Source organism: Myotis nattereri, assembly GCF_964212035.1.
Source record: "Myotis nattereri genome assembly, chromosome: 8".
Taxonomy (NCBI): Eukaryota; Metazoa; Chordata; class Mammalia; order Chiroptera; family Vespertilionidae; genus Myotis; species Myotis nattereri.
Window position 1 is genome coordinate 32,064,085 of NC_138083.1, and position 27,089 is coordinate 32,091,173.

A 27,089-nucleotide genomic window follows, 5' to 3' on the forward strand; every position below is an offset into this window, starting at 1 on the left:
ATTCAAATATAAATACTTGGTAAAATCTTCCTGTGAAACATTCTAGGCATTGAAAAGTCTTTGGGGGAATTTTCCATTGTAATTAAACTTCCTTAATACTTTAGAGCTTTACACATTATTCATTTCATATTAAGCGAATTGTGGTTGTGCTTTTTGAGGAAGTTGTCAAATGCCTGCCTGTAGAGTTGGTGATAACACGCCCTCATTATCCTTTTGATGTCCATACGATGTGTAGCGATATCATGTTTCATTCCTGATATTGGAAATGTGTTATGTCTTTCTTATTCTTTATCAAGCTTGCTAGAAGCTTTGCATTGTGTTGATCTTTTCAAAGAACTCACTTTTTCTTTTATTGATTTTCTCCATTAGTTCTCTGTCTTCCATTTCATTGATTTTACTTATCCTTTCTCTATAATGTTTTCATTCTATTTGCTTTGTGTTGGTTTCATTCTTCCTTTTCTGATTTCCTGAGGTGGAAAGTTAGATTACTGATTTCAAACATTTTGTGTCTTCTAATGCCACACCTGAGTTGCCCCTTGACCTTGGGAGTTAGGACAGTGCAACCTATGATGCCTAATCCCAGGGTTCCTCCTCCAGTCCTCAGGTCCTGAGCCAGAGCCTTTCCTTCCACCTCTCACAGCCCTCCTATGCTTGTCCCTGCTGCTATCTCTAGGGGTCATAGTTGTCGTGAAAAGGAAGAGCAGGAGAGGGGAGTCTCTGGCATCTTGTCTGGACCACCTTGGGCCTGCATTTTAGTTTCTGTCCATTTCTGAGGCTCAGACCATGGCTGTTAATTGCTTCCTTCACCTGTCAGTGTGCCTGACCCAGCACACCTGCTAAATACTCAGGCTGGAAATGGATTTTTGGCTTCTCTAGGTTGATGAGCTGGAGCAAAGTGCAAGATGCCCATGTGACCCTCTGCATTGGGATGCCACAGCCTATCCCAGCGTCTGGTGGTTCAGGCCACTGCAGAGGTGGCCAATGAGCTTGGCTTGAGGATGTACAGCATTTTCATCATTTTTATGGTACTGGGCTGTTTTACAATATTTCTAGGTGAATGAACCTCTCTTCCATCAGGATAGCATCATCCACATATGTTCATGCAGATTTATGCTGTATGCTTGGTTTCAATAGTGGGAGAAATATTCAGAGTTCTCAGATGTTTCAGTTCTTTTAGTCTTTTAGAACTCTAAACTCCCTCCCCACCATTTCCTTTTCTTTTTAATACTTATTTGCCACAAGGCACTTTTCCTCCTTTATTTTTTTCCTTTTACACAGAAAGAGTGCACTTTAAATTGTGCCTGTTCCTTCCATCGCATCTGTCCTTTTAAAATGTCCCTGACTTGCCCAGCCTTGGTGGCTCAGTGGTTGAGCGTCAACCTATAAACCAGGAGGTCACGGTTGGACTCCTGGTCAGGGTACATGACTGGTTTGCAGGCTCATTCCCCAATAGGGGTTGTGCAGGAGGTAGCCAATCAATGATTCTCATTATAGATATTTCTATCTCTCTCTCTCCTGCTCTCCATCCCTCTCTAAAACCCATAATAATATATTAAAATCCTATATAAAAAAAAAGCATAGTGTGCAAATTGTCCCCTCAACCCAGAGTACATCCAGGAGTTTGACCAGGGGTTGGGGCTGCTGGGTGAACGGAGGGAATACCGGCCTGAAGCCACTAGGGACCCTCCAGTTCATGAATTTCATGCACTTGGCCTCTAGTCCTATCTAATAATAGAGAAACATGGTAATTAACCATAACTTCGCTACTCTTCCCATTGGCTAATCAGCAAGATATGCAAATTAACTGCCAACCAAGATGGCAGCGGCAGCCAGGCAGCTGAAGCGAACAGGAGGCTTGCTTGCTCCAGTGAAGGAGGAAGCCAAGGTTCCCCGCCTGCCGCTGCTGGGCTCTGAGCTGCAGTCTAAGAAACAATGTTGCAATTATAAAAGCTAAACAATCCCCAGAAACCTGCTTTCAGCCAGCCGGCCTCAGAACTGGAGTTGAAACAGTGCTTCAGTTATAGAATCCAAACAAACCCAGAGACCTGCTTTCAGCAGCCGAGGTCTCAGAGCTGGAGCTGAGCCTCAGAGCTAAAGCCAGCTCTCAGCTCCAGTGACAGCCATAGAAGGTAAATAAATCCCAGAATAAAAAAAAAGAAAAAGGAAAAAAGGAGAGGCTGGGAGCTTCAGTCGCCTGCCAGCCTGAAAACGGCCCTCAGCCCCTCACCCAGACTGGCCAGGCACCCCAGTGGGGACCCCCACCCTGAAGGGGGTGTGACCAGCTGCAAACAGCCATCATCCCCTCATCCAGGCTGGCCAGGCACCCAAGCGGGACCCCCACCCTCATCCGGGACACCCTTCAGGGCAAACCAGCCGGCCCCCACCCGTGCACCAGGCCTCTATCCTATGTAGTAAAAGGGTAATGTGCAAACTGACCCTAACAGCAGAAAGACTGGGAATGACTGGTCACTATGACACACACTGACCACCAGGGGGCAGATGCTCAATGCAGGAGCTGCCCTCTGGTGGTCAGGGCGCTCTCACATGGGAGGCCCACAAGCCAGGCTGATGGCTGCCAGTACAGCGGTGGTGGTGGGAGCCTCTCCTGCCTCCTCAGCAGCACTAAGGATGTCCAACTGCAGCTTAGGCCTGCTTCCCGCTGGCAAGTGGACATCCCCCGAAGGCTGCCGGGCTGCCAGAGGGATGTCTGATTGCCATCTTAGGCCCAATCCCCTGGGGAGTGGGCCTAAGCCAGCAGGTGGTCATCCCCTGAGGGGTCCCAGACTGCGAGAGGGCACAGGCAGGGCTGAGGGACCGCCCTCCCCTCCAAGTGCACAAATTTTTGTGCACTGGGCCTCTAGTATATATATAAAATAAAATGACTTTTTCTCCTTGTATGGGTTCCTATGACCACTGAAATATATTACCACACATTTAGTGCCTGAAAACACCACAGGTTTATTGTCCTATGTCTCCAGAGGCCAGAGGTCTACAATGGGTTGGCAGGACTGGGTTCCTCTGGCTTTAGCAGAGAATCCATTTCCTCACATTTTCCAGCCCCCAGAGGTTGCCCACACTCCTGGGCGGAGGGCCACCTCACTCTGAGCTCTGCTTCTGTCATCACAGCACCTTCTCTGACTCTCCTCACTGCTGCTTGCACTGAGTCAGATCTTTGTGTGTGAAAATGGCTCTGCTTGGGAAATCCAAGACAATGTCATTTCAATTATTAACTTAATCGGTATGACTAGTTCCTTCTTCCAGGAAATGTAACATATTCACAAACTTTCAAACAGGCACACTTTAACCTTTTCCAGTGACCTGTGCTCTGACCTGCGGACAATACTCAATGTGTCAGATGCAGGGTGGGTTGAGTGTTGGTGGTGGTGATGTTCCCAAATAGCCCTCAGGCGCCTTTGCCTGCTGCCCTTCTCCTCATGGCTGAGTGAGGTGGGGTGGCAGCCTCCTGGCAGAGTGTGCACTAGGATTTGCTGGTTTTTCTGTTTTGACTCTTAGCTATTTTGATGTTTTCTCATTTTTCTCTTCTAGTAACAGGGAGAGCCAGTTGTGTGTAGAATTTAATTTCCCTTTTGTGTTTTTCTTGGGTTTGGAGAGGCCCTATTTGGAGACCAGTAGCTGTACTGCTGCCATTGTCCTCAGCAGCCAGAAGGGGACAGAAGATTGTGAGCGCAATAGCCCATAGGTCCCTCTCTCAGGGTCCCTTCTTTCTTCATCAGGCGCTACCCTTGCTGAGCAGGCCCTTTGACCTGGAGAACTCAACCTCCTCTCTAGCTCTGCTATGCCTAGAATTATGTCCTTGGCCCACATCTCAGCTTTTCCTGCCCTCTGCCTCTTGAAGAAAAGAATCTGCAATGCCATCAAGGACTCTGGTGGCTCACACTTAACTTTTACCTTGTAATTAATCATGCTTAGCTTCTCATTGTTTTTCTTCAAATTACTGATGTCCCGGCAACAGCGATCCAATCTTATAGTTGTATAATGACCATTTGCTCACTCCTTTTAAAATTCTTAATGCCCTAGCATTCCTTTCCTCCTGTTATACCATCCCAGTTCGCCACCAGTGAAAGTGTTAACAGTGGCACCATGAGGGCCGCCTGGGGGCGCCCCTGCTCCACCTCCCTCCAGTGCTGATGAGTGATTGGTTTTCTAGTTTGCATTTTAGAGTTTTTTAAATTGTGAAAATGTTATCTTCAACAATGTATACACAACGGTATGGGTTCCTAAGAATTAATAAGGAATAATCAGTATCTGTCCTGAAATCATTTTTTTCCTGACAAAATTGTTTGATGGTGTAATGTAATAATTTTCTTTTCACACTTTAACTTTGCACATTATAAAGAGCACCATCCTTGTAAAAATATTTATGGATTCTCCAATTTTACCAAAGTCTTCTCTAAAAGTTTTTTTTTCCCTCTTACCTAATAGATTTTTTTAGTTAAGTATAGCCCTAACTGGTTTGGGTCAGTGGATAGAGGGTGGGCCTATGGATGGAAAGATCCTGGGTTCAATTCTGGCCAAGGGCACATGCCCGGGTTGCGGGCTTGATCCTAAGTTGGATAAATGTGTTTTCATGCAAGAGGCAGCCAATCAATGATTCTCTCTCATCATTGACATTTCTCCCTCTCCCCTCCTCTGAAATCTATAAAAAATATATTTTAAAAAGTTAAGTATAACTGATATACAGCATTATATTGGTTATATTTGTTTCAGGTGCATATTATAGTGATTCAACATTTTTGTACCTTACACAGTAATCACTCCACTAATTCTAGTAATTATCTGTCACTGTGAAAACTTATCACAATATTTATTCCCCTTCACTTCTTTCAACCATCACCCCGCCCCTCCCCACCCATTCCTTTCTGGTAACCTTCCCTTTGGTCTCTGTTTCTATGAGTCTGTTTTGTTTTTTTATTACATATATAAATGAAATTATGTGATATTTGTCTTTCTCTATGCGACTTATTTTACTTATAATAGCCTCTAGATCAGTGGTTCTCAACCTTCTGGCCCTTTAAATACAGTTCCTCATGTTGTAACCCAACCATAAAATTATTTTCATTGCTACTTCATAACTGTAATGTTGCTACTGTTATGAATCGTAATGTAAATATCTGTTATGCAGGATGTCTTAGGCGACCCCTGTGAAAGGGTCATTCGACCGCCAATGGGTCGCGACCCAGAGGTTGAGAACCGCTGCTCTAGATCCATCTCAGCTGCAGAAAATGGCAAGATTTCATATATGTACACACACATACACATATGTGTTTGTGTGTGTGTGTATATATATATATAGATAGATAGATAGATAGATAGAGAGAGAGAGAGAGAGAGAGAGAATATATATCACATCTTCTTAATCCATTAATTTATCCTGCCACATTGTGGCTATTGTAAATAAAATGCTGTAATGAACATAGGGTACATATATGTTTTCAAATTAGTGTTCTTGTTTTCGTTGGATAAACACCCAGAAATGGAATTGCTGGGTCATATGGCATATCTATTTTTAATTTGGGGGCAGCACCAGTTTGCAGTCCCAACAACAAGTACAAGGATCCCCTTTTCCCCACATCCTCTCCAACACACGTTATTGTTTACTTTTTTATAATAGCCATTCTGACTCGGGTGAGTTGGTATCTCATTGGGCTTTTTATTTGTATTTCCCTGATGACTAGTGATGTTGAACATCTTTTCATATGTCCATTGGCCATTTGTATGTCCTCTTTGGATAAATGTGTTTTCATGGCTTCTGCCCATTTTTATTTTTATTTTTTTAATATATTTTATTGGTTTTTTTTACAGAGAGGAAGGCAGAAGGATAGAGAGTTAGAAACATCGATGAGAGAGAAACATCTATCAGCTGCCTTCTGCACACTCCCTACTGGGGATGTGCCCACAACCAAGGTACATGCCCTTGACCGGAATCGAACCTGGGACCCGTGAATCCACAGGCCGATGCTCTATCCACTGAGCCAAACCGGTTAGGGCAACCTCTGCCCATTTTTAGATCGGATTTTTAAAATTTTTTTGTTGTTGAGTTGTAGGAGTTTCTTATGTATTTTGGATATTACACCCTTACCAGATGTGTCATTTGTGAATATATCGTCCAAGTCCGTGGGTTGTCTTTTTGTTTTGCTGAAGGCTTCCTTTCCTCTGCAGAAGCCTTTTAGTTTGTGCAGTCCCATGGGCCCATTCTTTCTTTTGTTTCCCCTGCTTGAGGGGTGGTGTCCAAAAGGATAATACTCAGATTGATGACAGAGAACTTGCTTCCAATGTTTCTTCTAGGAGTTTCAAGATGTACAGTATATTTGAGTATTTTACACACTTTGAGTTTATATTTGTGTGTGGTGTAAGAGAGTGTTCCAGTTTGCTTTTCTGATCACTCCCAGTCAAACTCCATAGGTCAGTTTCCCTGGGAAGCAGACCTAAAGGGCGATAAGAATGTGGGAAGCTTATTGTGGGCAGCTGTGAGGACCCACATGCTGAGGGTGTGAAGGAGCAGGACTGGCAGAGGGAGCTGCTGAACCCTGAGGCAGCACCAGACTTGGCCACTCTACAGAGACCGGGCCAGAAGAATAGGCTGTGAGAGCTGTGCAAATAGAGGGGAGGGTGCTGAGCCTTTAGGCTCCCAGTCCAGCCAGTCCTCTGCCACGGTCTGCCCGCTAGGAGGGGATGCAAACATGGCAATGAACTCCCATCCACTGAGGAGTGTCCCAGAGAGCCTCTCAGTTGAGGATTGCCGTTCTCCAACACCCCACAGGAAATATGGCGCGGCCTCCAGTGCCATTTTAAGGATTATTTATTTATGAGAAATTGTTGTAATACATTGTTTTTTAATTTTAAAAACAAAAACTTCTTGTTGTAAACCTGCAGATCTGCATTTCTGTGTCCAAGAGAAGGATATCACTGACATGGGGACTGGCTCAGGGTGGGCTGGGTGGCGGTGGAGCCTCTCCCAAGCTTGTGGCCCCATTTCATTGACTCACCAGGAGCTTTTGAGGCAGCTGGTCTTGTGAGGCCAGGCCACTGTGGGTTCTCCCTCAGCACTGAGAACATGGGGTCACCCAGCCTTGTCTGTGGCGCCATCCAGGTCTGCCCTGTGACCCTCTCACTGAGAAGCCTGTCCCTATTCCTCTCAGATTGCCTGTTCCCTTTCATTACTATGTCTCCATGGGTTAGACTAAGTCTAGCGGGCAGCTGGTGAGCCTTGTAGGTACGGGTGAGCCTTGGGGGCAGTGGGTGAGCCTTGCGGGCAGTGGGTGAGCCTTGAGGGCAATGGGTGAGCCTTGCGGGCAGCAAACTGAGAACATGGGGTCACCCAATTTCTGCGCATGGTCCACAAAGTTTCAATCTCACTGTACAGGCGTGCCCGCATGTGGTATTTTGTGGAAGAGCCACACTCAAGGGGCTACAGAGCCGCCTGAGGCTCGCCAGCTGCAGTTTGCCGACCACTGGGTTAGACTTGTCCTCATCAATAAGGAAAAGGCTCAGTGTCATTCGATGGTAAAAAGGATGTATTTTTCCAGCTTTGAATCTGCACTAATCTGAGCCCTTGTTAACTCTCTGAGCCTCAGTTTCCTCATCAGAATGAGAATAATACTACCTGCCCCATAGGGTGTGAGGACCAAGTCAGTACATCAGGCGCCACACTATGGGTCACTGAGTACTTATTTCGCCACCACCGCCCTCAAGGAGAACGACTCCGGCAGCCTACTAACGGGGTCACTGAGGATAAAGAACCTCTTTACCCGATTGCTGCCTCAAGCGGGAGCCCATGGGTTCAGAGTGGTCGCGGGTGCAGGTAGCCTCGGATGGAGGGGGTCGAGGACTCTGGAAGGGTCTCCTCTAATGGCTTCCACTGTCCCTTGATTTGCAGGCCCAGGACTATCTACTCAGGTCTTCTTGGCTGTGCTCCTCGGCCTCCTGGGCTGCAAGGTGCTGCTGATGGCTGCTGTCTCTGCCATCTATGTCCACAGGCAGCGGAGAGCCCGACTGTAAGTTGTGGGACAGGGAGGGCAGGCTAACGTCTGTCCCAGAAGGAGCAGGTCAATAGGAGCGGTCAGCCCACAGGGTACACATGGTGAGGGCCCAGGTGGAATTTAGACAAGGTGACACCCCTCTATTAATACTCCCAGGAGACTTGCAGGTGCCTTTAAGAGATTCCTACCTCCCAGGAAATGTGTGGCGTCCTGTAGAAGGAGGCTGACTCGGTGGTTTTGAAAGGTGTTCACAGAGTCTCAGGGCACCTGCAGAAGAAGTGGGCAGAGGAAACTGAACAAGACCAACTAGGTGGGCGGTTCCCTGGGAGACCACATCTAGTTGAATTGATGGCCGGGGCTCCTTGGGCAGAAGGAACCCACATTCACAGTAATGTTGAGAAGCCCCGGTCAGCTGCTCTGATGGCTATTCTCAGTCTGACGCTCTGTGTGACAGAGGGGAGGGATGCGGGAGGTGGACCAGGACCTGGGAGGAGGACCAGGGGCAGAGTCCGATGCCAGAGGCCGCGTGTGCTCTAATGACCAGCATTCTTGAGGAAGACAGCCCAGGACATAGGAGACACGCAGGGAACTTTCCTTGAATGATGAGCAGGTAATTAAAGGTGGACACATTTCCCACAGCTCCTTCCTTTCTCCCCTGTTACGTGCTACTCTCAGCTCTGCTGCCTCCTTTTTCCACGAAGGGCCCAACCCAAGAAAACAAGTTGACTAGAAGCTTCTATGGACTCTGCTCCAAATGCCTCCCCCGACCCAGAACTGCTGCCCACAGGCTCCTGCTCCTTCTCGTGGTCCCTGATGCCCCAGAGCTGGGTATTCACACAGGCTCCTCTCAGACACACAGACAGAACCCAAATTATCACAGCTCAGTTATCCCGTACACATGACTTAGATGGGATAGGAGTGGGAGACGGGATGCTAGGAATTGAGGGCAGTGAAAAGACGGTGACCTCAAGTGCAATCAGACCTTCAGGAGTCACCACTGACCTAGAAGCTGGAGGAAGGGAAAGCAATACTATGGCCAAGTTCTGCAATTGGATAGTTTCCTACTCACATTAACTTTGCCATTGGTTAAATAATGGGTGTGCCTTTAAGAACTCTTTGTGGTTGCCCTTTAAGGATGTTATGTAGCTGAGGTACAGTGCTTTCAGGTAAGTTGAGGATTCCTGAAATATTTCAACTGGGGCAGGGGGCAGCCCTGTGTCCTGGCTGTGCAGTCGGAGGTTGTTCTTGTTGAGCTGAAGGAAGAAGAGGCAAGAGGATCTTCATTCAAATGCCACACTCTCACTCTTCATGCCTGTCTCAGTAGATTTTCTCAGTATGGTTTTTTTTCAAGTATTGTAAAAAAAAGTTCCTCTTAAAACACACACGCACACACACACAGAATTCCAATTATCATGGTTTAGGATTATTTATAGAGATGTTAAGTGATTTTTCATAATATATACCCAATGAATATATCTTGAATAAATAAAGAAGTTAATTATTATCTTTCTGTTTTCTTGGTATTAAAATACCCTTTCTCCTGTGGAATGGCATTTACATTCACTGGTAGGTGATTCGAACATTATTTTTTTTCTTTTTTTTTTTGTTAATCCTCACCTGAGAATATTTTTTTCCATTGCTTTTTTTTTAAGAGAGAGTGAAAGGGAAGAAGGGAGCCAGAAAGGGAGTAGGGAGAAAGAGAGAAAGAGATTGATTAGTTGCCTCAAGCCCCACTCAGGGCCAAGGATTGAACCTGAAACCCAGGTTTATGCCTTTGACCAGAAATAGAACCTGAGACCCTTCGGTGCTCTGGCCGACACTCTAACCACTGAGAAACACTGGCCAGGGCTGAAAATTATTTTTCTTGATAAATATAGTATATAATTGTTTTTCAAAAAAGGTTTTACCTAGAATGACTAAGTGTAGAATCTATGGACCACAAGACCCATTAAGACCACACAATCCTATAAGATACCAGACACTGAGTGAGATGTGCTCAAAGTCCTTTAGACAAATCGCAGGGGAGAAGTTCCGCTCTGAGGTCTTATAGGCATAGAATCGTGGGTTCAGATACTGGAAAACACATACCAGCTACGTGAGCTTGAGCAACTCACTAACACTCTCTGAGCCTATTTCCTCCCCTGTAAAATGGGAAGCATGCTACCCCAAAGAATTGTGGGGCTTGAGAGGAGAGAGAAATCTATGAGCGCACGCAGGGTCTGGAACAAGACTGTGTGTGATACAGACGCTTTCTTCCTTTGCTCATTGAGGAACTTGCACCCTCCGTGTTTCCCAGCTCGGTGAAGTAATCACACTGAAAGCTTTTCCAGGGGCCAGGCTGCCTGAACACGTTCTCAGGCTTTTCTGGGGAAAATTACCCCACTTGTAGTCTGGCACCTGCATCCACGAATCTATTTGAAGACAGCAAGATCCACATTTGCTTCAGAGTTGGTCACACGCTTGCTAGCATGGGCAGGAACTGAAACAAACCCTAATGTAATGAAAAACAATCCCTGATACTAAACCACACCTAACAGTTGTTGTTCTTGTTGTTGTTGTTGTTTTCAGAAGAGAACAGCAAGACCCCCCCAACAGTGCCTAAGGACCACTGAGTCAGACTGGTCCCAGAGCCATGCAAAGGCGCAGAAAGCCAATTAATGACTCCACCAACCCCGATGGATGGCCGAAACCAACATTTACCCTTTGCCAGATCCTGTCTATAGATGGAGGGGGCTCAGGAATTTGCTCTTGGCTGGGCACCTACCTCTCACCCAATCTGACCCCACCGTCTAGGAATGCCTTTATACCTTCTGTCGCCTTTCTCATTCCTTACCTTATCCGACTTAGTTTCAACACTGTCCTTTCAAGACTCCTGATTAGAATGAACACATATGTATACTTTCTCCTTCCCCTTAAATGTGCTCGCAGTCTGTAGTCCAGGGCGAGGGAGGAGACGGAGCTGAGCCCTGTCTCTGTCTCCTGGTTTGGCAGCTGGACGAATACATCTTTTCTCTATGAGACGCTCTTGCCTCAGATGAGGCTTCTCTGTGAGCTGGGCATCGAACTCACTGACTGTGTTGCTACATCATGACCTGAGAAAAACAAGGTCCTTTTTCTTTAAAGCAAAACCACTTTGGTTCAAGAGGATGACTTAGGAGGCACCTGACCTCACCTTTGCCCACAAACTTACTGAAACTGCAGCTACTAACACGACAATTCTGGAAAGATACACAGAAACCAGCTGAGCAACTCCCAGACCTTGGACACACACACCAAAAACACCGAAATCAAATAAAAGAAGATGAGCCACAACCTCAGGTTGTTACCTGACACAGTCTCTCCATAACTCCATACCCCGCACGGTGACATATAATCAGGGGAGACCCCCCCCCACACTTCTCCTTGAGGAGTGGGATTCAGACCCAACATTGAGCACCCCAAATTTTAAACTTCCCCATGAGGGATGAGCCTCCAAATAAAGTATGTCTGAGAGCCAACAGGACTTGAGTCCACAAGGTCCAAGGACGACAGCAAAGCAGCAGTTCTCAGTGGCCTGTGAGGACTCCCTGTCGCTAACCCCCCAGGTCTCACCACGAGGCAGCAGAGAGAAATGCCCAGCGCCCAGTCTTTCCCTGAAAGAGGCCTATTTGCTTCTCATAAGGCTGCCGCTGAGGGTCAGCTTCTCATCTAACACACGTCAGGGGCCCCAACCATCCTCTCCAGAGCCAGGGAGCTGAGAGGGTGTCATGTGCACATGCTCCTCTGTGGCCCCCAGGTGGCTGGTGCCTCCCTGAGAGCAGCTTGTGCACAGGGTGAGAGCCCTGACTTGCAGCTGCTGCTCAGGGGACACTCCCCTTGACCGCCTGGCTCTTGCGGCCAGTGGGGCTTGTGTTAGTGGGGCCCACGGGATTGTAGAAAACAAAAAGCCAGTTCTTCCCTGGCTATTCCCAAGAGCTTAGCTCCCACCTCCCAGCCTTTCCTGATAGAGGTCTACCTTCATACTTAAATGCTGCTGCCTGAGGATCCAGCTTCCCATCAGCCTGCAACTAGTTGCAGACTGAATTCCTCCCCTCGGGACACTGAAATGGCGCTATTGGGAGCAACAGAGAACAAAGAAGGCAGTTTGGATAATCACAAAGTTGGGAGAGAATGCGAGTGCTAGAACAGGGCTGACAATGTTTATCTTCTGCAACAGAGCAAGCCACCAAGATGGGAAGAGGCGCCTCTTTTATCTCAGGCACAGAAACCAACACAGAAAGTCAAGGAACATGAGGATGTGGAGGAATGTGAACCAAACACCACAGCAAAGAATAAAATAAAACTCCCGAAATGCATCTTAATGATTTACCTGGTAGTTTCATAAATGCTCATAACGATGCTCACCTATCCATGAGAACAAGGCTGCACAATGTGAGAATTTCAACAGACACAAAATATGAAAACCAAAGAACATATATAGTTATGTGCATGGCCCCTGGACACAGGCAATAGAGTAGTGAAGACCTGAGGGTGGGTGCTAAGCTCTGGGTGGGGGGAAGTAAAGAAGGGGAAATAGGAGATATCTGTAATACTATCAATAATAAAATTTGTTTTTTAAAAAATATGAGAGGAACTGGAGAGCATTATGCTAAGTGAAATAAGCCAGTCAATGAAGGAAAAATACCACATGATCTCACTCATTCATGGATAATAGAGACCATTATAAACTTTTGAACAATAATAGATACAGAGGCAGAGCTGCCTCAAACAGATTGTCAAACTGCAGCGGGAAGGCCGGGGAGGGTTGGGGGGCAGGAGGTAGGGGGGTAAGAGATCAACTAAAGGACTTGTATGCATGCATATAAGCATAACCAGTGGACATAAGACATTGGGGGATAGGGGAGGCTAGGGGACTGTCTAGGGCGGGGGGATAAAATGGACACATGTGTAATACCCTTTGTAATACTTTAAGCAATAAATTAAAAAATATATATATGAGAAAGTACCAAACAGAAATGACAAAGGTGAAGGATACAATCACTGAACTGGGGAATTCAATAGAAGGGTTCAACAGCAGATTAGATGAAGCAGAAAAGAAGGTCCAGAAACTTAAAAAAAAAAAAAAAGAACATAAAATTCATTCAATTAGAAGTTTGGTGCAGCCACCATGGAAAACAGTATAGAGGGACCTCAAAAAATTAATAGAACCTTCATATGACCCAGCCATTCCACCCCCAGGTCTACATCCAATGAAATGAAATCACTACCATGAAGAGGAATCTGCAACCCCATGTTCATTGCACCATTATTTACAATATACAAGTCAAGCAAGTAATGTAAGTGCCCATCAGTGGGTGAATGCATAAGAAAATGTATATATGGAAGAAGGAAATGTTGCCATTTGCACAACATAAATGGAATTTCAGGGCATTATGCAATGTGATGAGTCAGGCAGAGAAAGTCAAATACTGTATGATTTCAGTTATTTGTGGAACCTGGGGGGTGAGGGGAAACTCATAGACACAGAGAAAAGTTTGGTGGTTGTGAGAGGCTGCGCATTAGGTGGGGGAATAGGTCACGATGGTCATATAAACAAGCTTCTAGTTACAAGATAAATACGTTTTGAGGATATAATATCCAACATGGTGACTACAGTTAGCAATACTAGTTTGTATATTTGAAAGTTGCTAAAAGAGAAAATCCTTAAAGTAGGATTTATTTCACTCACAGCATTTGGTATGGACATAAGTTGCATTTCTCTGAGAAAAATCCCTGGGTGTATAAATGTGGTCATATAATACACATGCTTTCCGGAAAAATGTGTTTATTATGTCTTTTGTTGCATGGAGGCACATACCAGTTCTGAGGTCCCCACACACACTGTGCGTTTGGGTGGAATTTTTCCAGGCCCATCAGTAAATGGTTGGACTAGAAGGTCTTTCGGAGGAGGACCTGGTTCCATCCCAATGCTGACCAGGTTCTGGTGAACCCTCTTCCTTCCTCCAATGAGTAGCTCTTGCTGAGGCTGAAGGAGATGAGGCCATAAGCTGGTAACATCCTAGGGTCCTGGGCTGGGAAGTGTGGCACACAGCCCACACCGCACACCCTTCTTGTCCTGGGCCCCCAAGGGGGGCATCACCATGAAGACCTCAGGTGAGCTGAGGGGCCAGTGGAGAGCAGAAGCCCCAGGTAGGGGGGTGGGGGGGAGCACTACTCCCTGGAGGCCTGTCCAAGTCCCTCTGAAAACTAAGATGAGTAACTGCTCACCCTGTGGTTGCTTCCCTGACTGACTATTTCACAATCAGGAACTATTTAGAATATAGAGGCTGGCTACAGTGTCACAGCCTTGCACCCCTTCCTAGGCGCTTCCTCTTATATCACACAGCTGGGGCCTCACTTCTCTCACTGAGCAGAGAGTCCGGGTCCTCCGGGCACACTCTTGGACACAGCAGGCCCCTCAGGCCTCCAGGATGCCCGTCCCTGCCTCCTGGCCCCGCCCTCCTCCTTGCCTGCTGCTGACTCTACTGCTGGGCCTCCCAGGTGAGCACTCCTTGGGGTAGAACATTCTCTTCCTGCCCCTGGACTTCTTTTTGCCCCTGAAATTTCAGGGCCTCCAGGGAAGCATGGATGTGTCACCCAGGGCTGCACACAAGGCCAAGGCTGCACTCTATCAGGGCTTTATCTGAGCCCTTGAAGTCAGGGATCTGAGTGTTTTCTCTGTGGGTCCATCCTCTACACATGTTACCAGAGGCAACAAAACAGATGATACCTGGAGTCTTAAATGCTGAACAGGAGGTAATGCTTAAAATGCCTTTGAACCCAAGAACCTAGCAGGGAAGATAGTCTTTGGTCAACTAGTGGGAGAGTTTGACGTATTTCACCAAAGTCAGGAGGCAGAGTCAGTCTGTAAACTACCCAAAATTCGCCTGCCCTGGAATCATCCCTGTCACATAGAAATATAGGAGTCTCTACAATATCCAACAGAATTGCAAATAAGGCACCTCACATTTTTAATTTGTAATGCGTACTTATATATTGAATAGAATTCTCTAGTCTGCCCTTTAAGCCACTCACATCTGACTCTCTTGGATATTAACGGACCTCCCATCTTTAAAGAAAAAAGGGAGGGTTAGGGGGAATCCAGAAAGATCTTTTTGGCCCAGATAGGACAAGAGAGCCCTGCATGACCAGAGGACAAAGGCCTCTGCCAGCCCCTCCTTAACAAGGACAAGAGCAAGCAGGATTTCTACAAAAATTTCCTCCTTTTCCCTGTAAATTACTAACATGGGGGCCCCTGAAGCCAACTGCTGCTAGGTCGGACTCTGGAAAAATACTCGCGGGCCGGGGTCATGAGATCACCACATTCAGTGCCCGTGACTGTCGGCGGAGGCAGAGAGCGTGTGCATGCGTGTGTGTCTCGCCACGACCCTATGTGACAGCGTGGGGCTCCCCAGCCCTCCAGGCACCCAGCACCAGGGCGCTGCGTGGGTTGCAGGCGATAAGCCAGGCCTCCTGCTGGAGAAAGGACCTAGTGAGCCTCACCAAGGAGAGAAAGAGAGGCGCTTCCCCTCGTTGGCTGGGCAGCGATTGGCCCTGGCTGCGGGAAATGCTCTCCTCCCTGACAACTCTGAGATGGGAGAGGAGAAATGGCCTGTCCTGACTCTTAGATGCAATTCTGTGAAGATGGGAAGCTGACAGTTACAGCAGCAGCTTCCTGACCATGAGACAGGCCTGAGGCAAAACAATCTGAGGCTGAGGCAGGAGCGTGCCCTCAGTGACACCTCTGAGCTGGGTGCTGGGTGAGACCATCAATGCCCTTGGTTACTTCCGTCAGCGGTTTGCACACTTACCTCTGCTCCAAGCGTCCTACCTGATATTAGCCCCGCAACAGAGCAGTTTAGAGCCAGTGAAAGTCATGCCACAAGATTATTTATTAACACCGGCTGTGCAGCTCAGAGAAAAGAATTACAGAATAATATGTCCCCATGTTATAAAAAAGTGGATTCATTTTCCAAGGAAAATGTTTTAGAAATCGTTATCTCTGATGTAGTTGTGTCTGAAAGACAACAAGTTAAATGCTTCCTTACGGCATCTTTTCATTTTCCCTTTGTTTCTACAACAAGCATGTAAGGCCTGCCTCAGAGATATTGCGGACTCAGTTCCAGAATTCTGTGATAAAACCAGTCATAATCCTTTTGCTGGTGGAGGGTCATTTAAAAAGAATTATCATTATTGTCAAAAGTAGTACAGATGTCCCCTTTGTGTGTGTGTTTCCCCATTGACCCCCTTCACCCAGGCCCACCCCTCTCAGGCCCTCACCACTCTATTGCCTGTGTCCATGGTTATGCACAACGCATACAGGTTCCCTGGTGAATCATTCCCCTCCCACACCCCACTCACGGCCTTCCCTGGTGGAAGGTCTTCTTGTTTTCCATTTGTAAAACCGCCAACACCTGTGAAAGCGCAAATAAAGTGAAGCGCAATAAAGCAAAGTGAAATAAAATGAACTACGCCTGTATCAGCTCAGATGCTGCCACCGTGTTCCATTTCTCTGTCAATTCAGAGTGATTCTGGGGAGGAAGAAAGGTAAACATGTATTCTACTAAGCTTTCTTGAACTGGGAGTGCGCTCTCTAAGTATGGAAAGTTGTGTGTGTGTTTTTTCAAGCTGTTTTATGAAATGAAATTTGATAGTAATGGGCTTTTTTTTTTAGTGAGAACAAAATATTACAGTTCTCATTTTCCTTTCTTACTTATCATGACTTTGTAGCATTTCCCATCAGAACTTTTTCTGTGAACGAAACAGTCCCTACATGAAGGCTGTGCAGGGCTCACAGGAGCAGCAGGTGACACCAAGTCCTGTAGGGAAGGACAGGGCCTGCCTCTGGGGGTGTGGGATCATCCTGAGATGCAGCATCCTGATGTCTAGATGCATCGGGTTTCCGAGGAGCTAACTGCCACAGATGGTGCTCATCTGTTTGGCTCTCCTCAAACGCCCGTTCTTTTCCTCCTTCTCCATCCAGAAACAAACGTGTTTCTTTATAAACCTGGCCCGTCTCCAGGTTCAATGGGGACATATCACATTCAAGCCATTGCGATTCAAACCCTAGTCCAGCACCTACGGCTTCTATGAAGCTTTCTTTCAGGGTCCGATGCCCATAGAACATATGCAGGCGAGTCCATTCGTCCTTAAAGCTTCTGATTGCTTCCCGTTCTTTGTTGGTAAACTTTCCTTTCATACTCAGAAGGCATTCTGAAGTTTAAGCAAGTCCTGGTTCAATTCCAACTTGTAACTCAGGTTCAGCAGCAACTACCGCACAGTCACTTTAACAGGTGAAGTTAAAGATGAAACTGGGTAAGAAATAGATGAGTCTTTTGCAAGAACTTGTTTCCTTTTTGCAGTTCTCTGCAAATGACTGTTATTTCAAGAGACGTTGTATTTCTCTGCACTAAAATCCTCATCATGAGACGACCAGGCATGGCTACCATAGATCCCTGGCAGAGACGAACTCCTCGGGCTGCTGGTGGTACCTCCAGGAGCCATTCCACTCAGCTTGCAGCCAAGTGTTGCAGGAAAAGGCCCAGCGCACCCCCTCCATTCCTGGCACCAAGCAGACCCACTTTGGGGGAAACTTAAACCCACTCTTTGCAACATCAAATTACCGCTCTGTCCTTAGTTTCCACATTTGGTACAGGCTCTCACATTACAGGCTCGTTGTGAGGGTTACATGTATGACACGTAAAGTGCTGGGCTCAAGGCCTATTCAGGGTGTGCACTCGGTCGATGAAAGCTGTTGTTGATAAATACTGACCAGCCCACAGGCTCCCAGATGGTGAATAAATACCTGCTCTGTGCTTCCCTCCAGGAGGGGCAGGTGCGGAGCTGCAGGTGATTCAGCCTCAGAAGTCAGTGTCCGTCGCAGCCGGAGAGACGGCCACTCTGAGCTGCACCGTGACCTCCCTGTCCCCCGTGGGGCCCATCCTGTGGTTCAGAGGGACAGGGCCAGGCCGGGAGTTAATCTACAGTGTCAAAGGAGGCCCCTCCCCCCGGGTAACATGGGTTGCAGACGCCACGAGGAGAGACAACCTGGACTTTTCCATCCACATCAGTAACCTCACCCCAGCAGACACAGGGACCTACTACTGTGTGAAGTTCCAGAAAGGAGGTGATGACATGGAGCTCAAGTCTGGAGCAGGCACTCAGCTCAGCGTGAGTGGTGAGTACAGGGGGATCCTTTGTCCCTCATGTGTAACAATAGTCAATAAAGATGCCCTCAGTTCTCTAAGCAACAACTAAGAGTCAGGTGCGGAGGTGGGTGCTTACAGTCCTGCTCTGATTCATGGTCTGATTTCACCCCGTCTGCAGATCAGGAAAGCTGAGGCCTGGAGATGTCATGCTATTTGCTCAGCCACCACAGCTGGTCAGTGGTGGGAAAAGTTCGGAACCTCTGCTTGTCTGGTTCCCCAGCCCTGGCCTTTCAATCCTGTCAGCCCCTTGGTTGCAGAGATGAGGGAACTGGAGGGCTGAGTGACTTGCCCATCACAAGGCCAGACCTCGCTGGCCTCCAGAGGGTACTCCCCTCAATGTGGCTGAGGCTCCTCCTTAGTGACACCCACTGGGCACCTGCTGTGAGTCAGGCTCTGCACTGGGTGCTGAGGCAGCTACAGAACAAAGCAGGCAATTGCTCTTCCCCTCGAAGCCTCATTCTCTTCCCTCCAGTGGGAGAAACTCACTGAGGGCAGGGAGTAGGGAAGGTGCTGCTTTATCTCAGCTTCAGAAACATCACAGGAGAAGGAAATCCTGAGAGGCTCAGACTCACTGTTCACTCTGGCAGCCCCGCTGGGAGGAGATGCCCAGAAGTGGATGATCTCAGTGGGTCTGTCTGGAACCCCCCTTTATTCCAGAATCCCAGTCACTGTAACACAACCTCCAAGCAGAGTAAGATCGTCTCAGAATGTCCCTCACCCATGGAAGAGGCTCCCCATGTGGGAGCCTTAGGGGTCGTCCCATTGAGGCAACACCGTTCTCATGAGGGTGTTTCACCAGAGGCCCAGGATCCTGAATCCTGGACTGTGAGCACACAGGCACCTTTAGACCATCCAGCCTGACTCCCCAAATAGAGCAGCGCCTGAGGTCAAAAGGTGACAGGGGCTTTGTCCACGGTCAATGGCCATAGACTGAGGAGATTGTTCCAGAACCCCATTTGATTTTAGCAACTTTTTCCTGCTTCAGACACAGACACTCTATCCATCCAAAAGCCTGGTGAATGCAGGCAATGAATTAAAGTTTAGTACAGCACACTGTTTACCAGGGATCCAGCACCTCTTATATTCACTGCTACCCAGAGCTTCACATGCCCCTTAGACTCAGAACTGTGGCCCAGGTGATGGGGAACATCTCCCTACCTGCAGCCACATCGCCCCAAATCCAGGATCCACATCAGCACCTACAGCTGCCCCTATTCAACAGCTGCCTCCCCTCCAGCCTGTGGAGACAGCATCGTTCATTCACTGTCTTCTGTTGATGGATGTGAGTTGTTCCCAGTCTTGGGCTATTCACACAGTGACATGGGATACCCTTGTCCATGGGTCACCCTACTCCAGAGGGAGGCCCCCAATGGAAGTGGCATTGCTAGGTGCATTTTATTGGTGTGGGTCTTGCCACATTCCCCTTCTAGACCTAGTAGCAATGGAGTCTCCCCACAGCTCCTGGGCACAGGCAGGGAGGGTGGCTTATCCTGATTTACATACGTTACTAAGATGCCAGACTGTGTCCCTTGCCGAGGCCATCGCAGGTGTCAGTGGCTCCGTCACCACTCAGATCAGCCGCCTCCTGGTAGAGAGCTCCTTCCCCTTCCTGAGCTATATGCCCAGGTGATGCCCTGGCTGAGAAAGCAGGAGGTGGGAGAGGTCAGGGGTCATGTCTTCATGGTGGCATTTACTCCCACAGCCAGTGCTGCGAGGGAGGGGCCATCATTGCTCCTTTGTTAGATGAGGACACTGATGCTCAGAGAGGGGACCTGAACTAAGCAGCAAGGGGAATTAAGATTTGAATCCCAAACAGCATAACTCACAACACCTGCTCGCCACAATCCTACTCGGTGCTTGTCATAGTGTAGACAAAGCTCCAACACTTTTCTTACAATCATGCATTTTTATGTTGCTCAGAAAAAAAAAATTTTTTTAAAAGGGTCCTCAGTGGAGGCAGGTCTAGGTTTCCAACTGAGATGAGACAGACCCTCAAATGTCCCATGATGTGGCCTGAAACTATTCCTACAGGACATGGCTCTCCTATGGGAGCATCCAGGAGGCCTTTCCCTGCTTTCTGGTGTTTTCCTCACTGAGCAGCCGCAGGAACAGCCTGGCTCAGTGGCCTGGACAGAGCAGAGAGGGGTCGCTGAGCCCCAGCACCTCCATGGGCAGCATCCCCGTCTCTGCAGACTGAGGGAGAGGAGGGGGCATTTCCTAGAGGGCCCTGCACCCCCAGTGAGCAGGAGCTCATATTCTAGACCAGGGGTGGGCAAACTTTTTGACTCGAGGGCCACAATGGGTTCTTAAACTGGACCGGAGGGCCGGAACAAAAGCATGGATGGAGTGTCTGTGTGAACTAATATAAATTCAAAGTAAACATCATTACATAAAAGGGTACAGTCTTTTTTTTCAATAGTTTTATTCATTTCAAACAGGCCGGATCCGGCCCGCGGGCCATAGTTTGCCCACGGCTGTTCTAGACTCACTGTCAGGAGCCCATTCTCCCATTTATTGCTGCAGGGCCCCCGGCCTGGGCACTGGAGGGCACTCCTCCCTGGAGCAGGTGGCGGTCAGGATCAGGCTCCTGAAGGTGGGCACTGGCTCTGCTGATGGACGTGAATACCTGGGAGGCCCCAGGAAATACCTCTGGGGACAGGAGTGGCCAAGGGGACAGTCCCTTCCTTTCTCTCAGTTTAGTTTTCTCATCTCTAAAATGGTGATGACCATGGCCTCCTTTTAGGAGAGTGGGAAGGAGTTGAGGTGCTCTATCACCCAGCACAGAGTTGCACCCCCAAATCAAGGTGTTATGTCAGTGTCGTGGCCCAGTTAACTTGGCTGGACCTCAGCTCCTCACTGGCAGAAATTGTGTAAGATACATAATACTAATAAAATCACTGATTAATCAAATATTGATGATATAATCCAATCTGCCTTTATAGAATGTTTCAGGTGAGCCTGTTGAGAGGACAGACCCTCACTGAGCCACGGCATTGTCATCCCACGGCTGTGTGCTCTGGGCAGGTCTCTGTCTCCCCCAAGTCCTCAGTTTCCCCACTTGATGAGGATGATAATCATCGCTCCATTCATGGGTCTGTACGGATTGGAGACCAGCTATGAACAGCCAGTGCACAAAAATGAGACTCTGTCCGTGGGCCCAGACTGTGGGAAATCATCTGGAGGAAAAAAGTTGACTTTGAACGCAGGCCTGGACCTGCTCATTGGCCCTGCCCCTCACTCAGAGTTCACCTCTTGGGACATGAGTGTTCTTCTTTGTAAGATGAGGACAATGACAACCCCAGCATTAATAGAAGGATAACACACAGTATATGATGAGGTTTGACAATGCCACATGCTTGTGGTTCGGGGTGAGAATCACAGTCATGTTTGCTGGTCATTGTGTTCCTTCTACAGCCAAGCCCTCTCGCCCTGTGGTATCGGGCCCCACAGGCAGGTCACCGCCTGGGCAGACAGTGAGTTTCACCTGCAAGTCCCACGGCTTCTCCCCCAGAGACATCACCCTGAAATGGTTCAAGGATGGGAATGAGCTCCCAGCCTCCCAGACCACCGTGGACCCAGAGGGAGACAGGCCTCCCTACAACGTCTCCAGCACAGCCAGGGTGCTGCTGGCCCTGGGGGATGTTCGCTCCCAGGTCATCTGCCAGGTGGCCCATGACACCCTACGGGGCGACCCTCCTCTTCGTGGGACTGCCAACGTGTCTGAGGCCATCCGAGGTAGAGCCCCTCACACCCAGCCCAAGCCACACCTGGCCCCTGTCCTCCCAACCTGCTCCTCCCCCTGCTCTTTGCTCCAGGCCTGGAATTGCCTGGAATCTAATTCCGCACTGTCCTTCCCTTCACCAGGTACGTGGATCTGCCCATTACCCACCCCTGTCTAATGGCAGGTGAAAAATCTACATGCTAAGCCATGTACTTGATACTTTTATCTACTTTACCAATAGCAACGCCAATAACTGAGTGCCTACTATAAGCGAAGCTTTTATGTGCTAGGTAATTTCATTTATTTTGCTGAAGTTAGTATGTTCTAACTGCATGCCAGGGGCTGTGGTGGTTGATTTCAATCAGATGACCCTAATAGCAGCTACCAGTCCTTGAATGCCTCCTGGGTTCAGGTCACGGTGCTTAATGATTTCAGTCATATGAAAGATCCCTGGGTGTCTGAGCCTGTCCCCTGCGCGGCGGGGGAGCTAAGTTCTGGAGCCCCCTCTGTGATCTGTCTTCCATGAGGTCAGAGCTTCTGCCCTTTGCTATTTCAGTTCCGCCCACCTTGCAGGCCACCCAGCACCTCATGGCAGGGAACCAGGAGAACATCATCACCTGCCTGGTAAAGAACTTCTACCCCCAGCGCCTACAGCTGACCTGGCTGGAGAACGGAAAAAAATCCCGAACAGAAATGGCCTTGACCCTCGTAGAGAACCAGGATGGGACCTTCAGCTGGAGGAGCTGGATCCTCGTGGATCTGTCTGCCCACAGGGAGGATGCGACGCTCACCTGCCAGGTGGAGCACGATGGGCAGCCGGCGCTCACCACAAACCTCACCCTGATGGCCTCTGCTCACCAGGACAAGGACAAAGGTAAAGTCCAGGGAGAGGCCTCCACCCCAACTGATCCAGCTCTATTTAAATTTTACCTTTAATTTTAATGTTATAAGTACTACTTCATGTTTATTATAGAATAATCTACAACTGTAGATTCAATAGAAAATAGAATTTTGAAGTGAGCTCCCTCCCCCAAACCCCACACTGCATAGTCACCACTGGTAAGAGTTTGGTACATACTTATATATCTTTTGACATCAGTGTACATTAAAGAAAGAAGGCGAGTGAGGGAGACCACCCTGGTCACAGTGTCTGCCTCTTGCTTTCTTCACCGGACAGTCACTGCATCCACTGGCCATGTCAGCCCCTGCCTCCTCCTGGCCCTTCCTAACCTCCTCATGTGTCTATTCCATCCTGGACTTTTCCATCCCCATCATAAGGTCACCCCAGCCAGTGCCTGGACCTACTGCTCTGCGCAGTTCCACAGGGGAGCCCTGAGGACGTGCACTGAGTCTGAACAGGGCACCCAAGTGACCCTGAGTGGTCACAACACAGGCCCCAGATTTGTAACAATGAACCAGCGATAATGACAAATATCTGCCTGAGGAGTTGATCACATTTCCTTCTTCTTCTGAGATCTGTGGGGTCAATAGCAATAGCCTCTGTTCTATTTCTGATCTTGGAAATGTGTCATTTCTTCTTTTTCTTTATAGGTCTTGATAAAAGTTTTTCAATTGTATTGGTCTTTGTAAAGAACCTGCTTTTTGTTTCAAGGATTTTGTCTATTATTTCTCTGTTTTTGTTTCATTTATTTTTCTCCTCTTATAAATTTCTTCCCTCTGGGTTTTGGATTGATTCTGTGCCTCTTTTACCAAGATGGGGAACTTAGATGACTGGTTTTACACTTTTCCTTTTTCAGAGCCATATGGAGTCACCTCTGTGCCTGTGGAGTTAGGAGAGGGTGACCCATGATTTCTGGCCCCTGTGTTCTTCCTGCAGCCTCAGGTCCTGAGCCAGGGTGCCTTCCTCTTCCACCTGTTAGAGTCCTCATCTGCTTGTACCTGGTGGTATGTCTAGGGGTCAGGTTGTACTGAACAGGGAGAGCAGGGCAGACGAGTCTCCATCGTGTCTGGACCACCTTGGGTTTGGGTGTGAGTCTCCATCTCTGCCTGGGCCCCAGGGCCGTCAGCTCCAGGCGCTCTCAGCGTGCCTGACCCAGCACACCTGCTAGTGCTAAGGCTGGCAGGGGTTCTTTGGCTTGTCTAGGTTAGGGGGCTGCAGCAAAGTGAAAGAGGCGTCCATGCCCCTCTGCACCCGGATGCTACACCCTACCTTGGCTTCTAGTCTCTGGCCTCTGCAGGCCTGGTCCAATGGGCTTGGTGTATGGATGCAGGTCATTTTGGTCATTCTTATGATACTGATGTGTTTTACACTATTCCTAGGTTAGCTGACCTCTCTCTGTCAGTTCAGCATAGTCCATGTATGTGGACAGAGCTTTGGGTTTGTTGGTTGGTTTTGACAGTGGAAGAATGGTTATGATTCCTCGCATTTTTTGGGTCTCTTTGTCTTTCAGGACCCTAAATTTTCCCCTCCCTTTTTTCTTATTTCTCTTTACCACTCAATTGTGAAACACCATGGGGTTTTTCTGTTTGTTTGTTTGTTTGTTTGTTTGTTTTGACTTCCCCACAACAGATTACGTACTTTAAGTCAGGCCTGTCCCTTTAGTTACATCTATCTTTTAAAAATCTTCCCATCTTTCTGATTAGATTCCTATTGCCACTATACCCACATGTTTTGTGGCTTAACACAAGAAAATGATATTACCTTACAGTTCTAGAGGTCAGAAGTTTACACTGGGTTGGCAGGGCTGTGTCCCTTCTGGAGTCTCCAGGGGAAGTCTCTTTGAGTATGACTCCTCTGACACCTCATATACATATCACATAGTATTTGTCATTTTGTGACTAACCTATGTCATTTAGCACAGTGATCTCAAGTTTGATTCATGTCACAGCCTGTGAACAGAATTCAACATTGGAAAAGATATGGAAGAGTACAATGACTTTTCTCCCATTCATTCTTCCATCCATGCATCCATCCATCTGTCCATCCAAACATGCATTCACACTCTCATTCATCATGGATTTACCTATGCAGGCATCTGTTAACCATTACCTAAATCCTCCTCTGTGATTGGCCCTGGGAAGATGAGGTGTCCTCAAGCAGTCCCCAGGCTACCACAGTGGAATTCCCTCAGGGATTGTCTGCTTTCTCTGGGTGGTGTCAGTTCCCACTGCAGGGACAGTGTCTCAGTCTTCGCCGTCCTTGGACCTGGTGGCCGTTGCCTGCCATGTGCAGAGATTCTAGCCATAGAATGTGCATCCACCTGGCTGGAGCACTGCCGTGTTTCAGGGAGCGGAGCCGTGAGCCTGGAGAGCTTGCAGTTGGTGAATGTGTCACTGCAGGGGTTTGAGCAGCTGCTCGCCTGTTTGATGCAGCATGAAGCACATCCTCCCATCTGGCCAACCTCATACACTCCCCAGCAGCCCCCGCCATATACAAGCTCATTGGGGGTGCACACAAGTTGCCTCCATCTGCTCCTGGGAGCAGCTGGGTTACCTCTGCTCCTGAATGAACAAAGTTATTTAAGCTCACAGCTACCCAGTTGATGTCTCTTTCTGCCCACTTAGGTCCAGGGACGTCTGCCGTTATCTTTGTGGCTTTTCTCCTGGGCTTCAAGGTGCTGCTGGTGATGAGTTTCACAGTCACCTACATCCACAGGTGGCGGGACCTGTAGCAGGTGAGTTGGAGGCAGTTTTTAGGGAGGAATATCAGGGCCAACCTCCTGTGCTGGCAAGTGGAGTCCAGGGTGTGTCCACATGGTCACGTGGTCACCACAGCCTGCCTTAGCCTCAAGAGAAGGTTCTGAATGCTCTTTTTTCTCAGAAGCTTCCAACTCTTACACACTGTGTGGTGCCTGGAGTTTGAAGGTTTTCAAATTAAATTATGTGGGACCCTGAGGATGGTGGTCCAAGGTGGGATGAAGGTCAAAGCTTCAAGACCAAAACTGCAAAGAGTCCCCCATAAACTGTTATATATTTCAGTTTTCATATGAGACATCTTTGGAATGAATAAGAAAGTATTGCCAAAGGCAGCTACTAGAACCCACCTGAGAGGCTAGTGGTGAAGATGAATGTGGGAATGGAAGAGAGTTCAGATTCCAGAAGGAGGTGTGGGGGTGTGGTGAGTAGGGGCTTCCTTTCTTATCTGTGCATGAACCCAGGCCAAACAGAGTGCCTGCCACTTGGCATGTGCTCAGAAAATATTTGTGGAATTAATACAGGAAGGAATGAGTGATCCTTTTGCTTCTGTGAATGAATGAATGAATGAATGAATGAATGACTTTCCCTACAGCTCTTCCCTGCCATTGAATATATTGCCTCCTGACCTCTCTGAGGGGCTTAAGAAGGGAGAAGAAGCTGCACAAACCTGCAGATTATCCAAGGCCCCTGCCCTTCACTCTGTCAAACCCACCTCCATCACCAACATGCTCCTTCCCACACCCTCCTGATGTTGCTTCTCTCTGATAATAAAGCTGAGGCCAGGATGGTCTTCGGTCACGGAGACTCAGGGATTTCTGGACCTTGATGCATCGAGCATCACACTGGCCCTGCCTCCACGCAAACCAGAACCGGAACATGAAGAGAACAGATTTCACCTCCCCTGACCATAAACAACTTTTAATATGCGGAGCAGATTTCACTTTTACCCAGAGCTTCTGCCAGTATACTTTTATTTTAACACACAGATATTTGAAATCACTGTTGAATAAACATTTTACTATTTTGAAATTTATAAAGAATATTAATGGTATCCATGGACTTACCATCTTCCTTTGCAGAACATTAACATATTGCTATTATGTTCTGTTTCTTTTGAAAAAACTTTGAAATTCAGTGTTTTGATTCATGGTTTTTACATTTTTACAACATGTGTGTAAATCCTTAAGCACTATTTAGTATTACTTTGCCTCTTTTCAATTTTATTGAAATGCTATTTTTCTGTATAAAACATTCTGGAACTTTATTTGTATGCTTAACACGGTTCTGTGTATTTTAATAATGTTGAAATATGTAACTCCATTTTATTAATTTTCCATGCTCTACAGTTTTCTATTGTGAGATATGCTGCAATTTACAGATTCTTCTCAAGATGGTGGTAAAGCTCTATCTCATGTTTAGCTGGTGCAACTTTGCCACAAACATTCCTATACAGCATTTACTTTCCTGGGACATACGGGACTCCCC

General features: G+C 47.7%; 3 protein-coding genes across 7 annotated transcripts in view; 2 read left to right on the top strand and 1 right to left on the bottom strand.

Moving 5' to 3' along the window:
* The window catches only part of LOC308523136 (signal-regulatory protein beta-1-like), a 28,540-nt gene extending 15,945 nt beyond the window's left edge, over positions 1-12,595 (top strand). The window contains exons 5-6 of the mRNA XM_081096826.1: positions 7,898-8,015; positions 10,569-12,595. Of these exons, the coding sequence (XP_080952952.1) occupies positions 7,898-8,015; positions 10,569-10,602 (152 nt within the window). The 3' untranslated portion in view covers positions 10,603-12,595. The remainder of the gene's footprint in view (positions 1-7,897; positions 8,016-10,568) is intronic.
* LOC308523141 (KRAB domain-containing protein 5-like) overlaps positions 1-27,089 on the bottom strand; it is a 180,745-nt gene that overhangs the window by 76,455 nt on the left and 77,201 nt on the right. The window lies entirely within an intron of this gene.
* LOC308523137 (signal-regulatory protein beta-1-like) lies at positions 14,365-26,636 on the top strand. The gene is made up of 6 exons (XM_081096827.1): positions 14,365-14,519; positions 17,845-18,195; positions 21,641-21,961; positions 22,504-22,821; positions 25,473-25,582; positions 25,887-26,636. The coding sequence occupies exons 1-5, from the start codon at positions 14,450-14,452 to the stop codon at positions 25,577-25,579; spliced, it is 1,167 nt and encodes a 388-aa protein (XP_080952953.1). The 5' UTR covers positions 14,365-14,449; the 3' UTR covers positions 25,580-25,582; positions 25,887-26,636.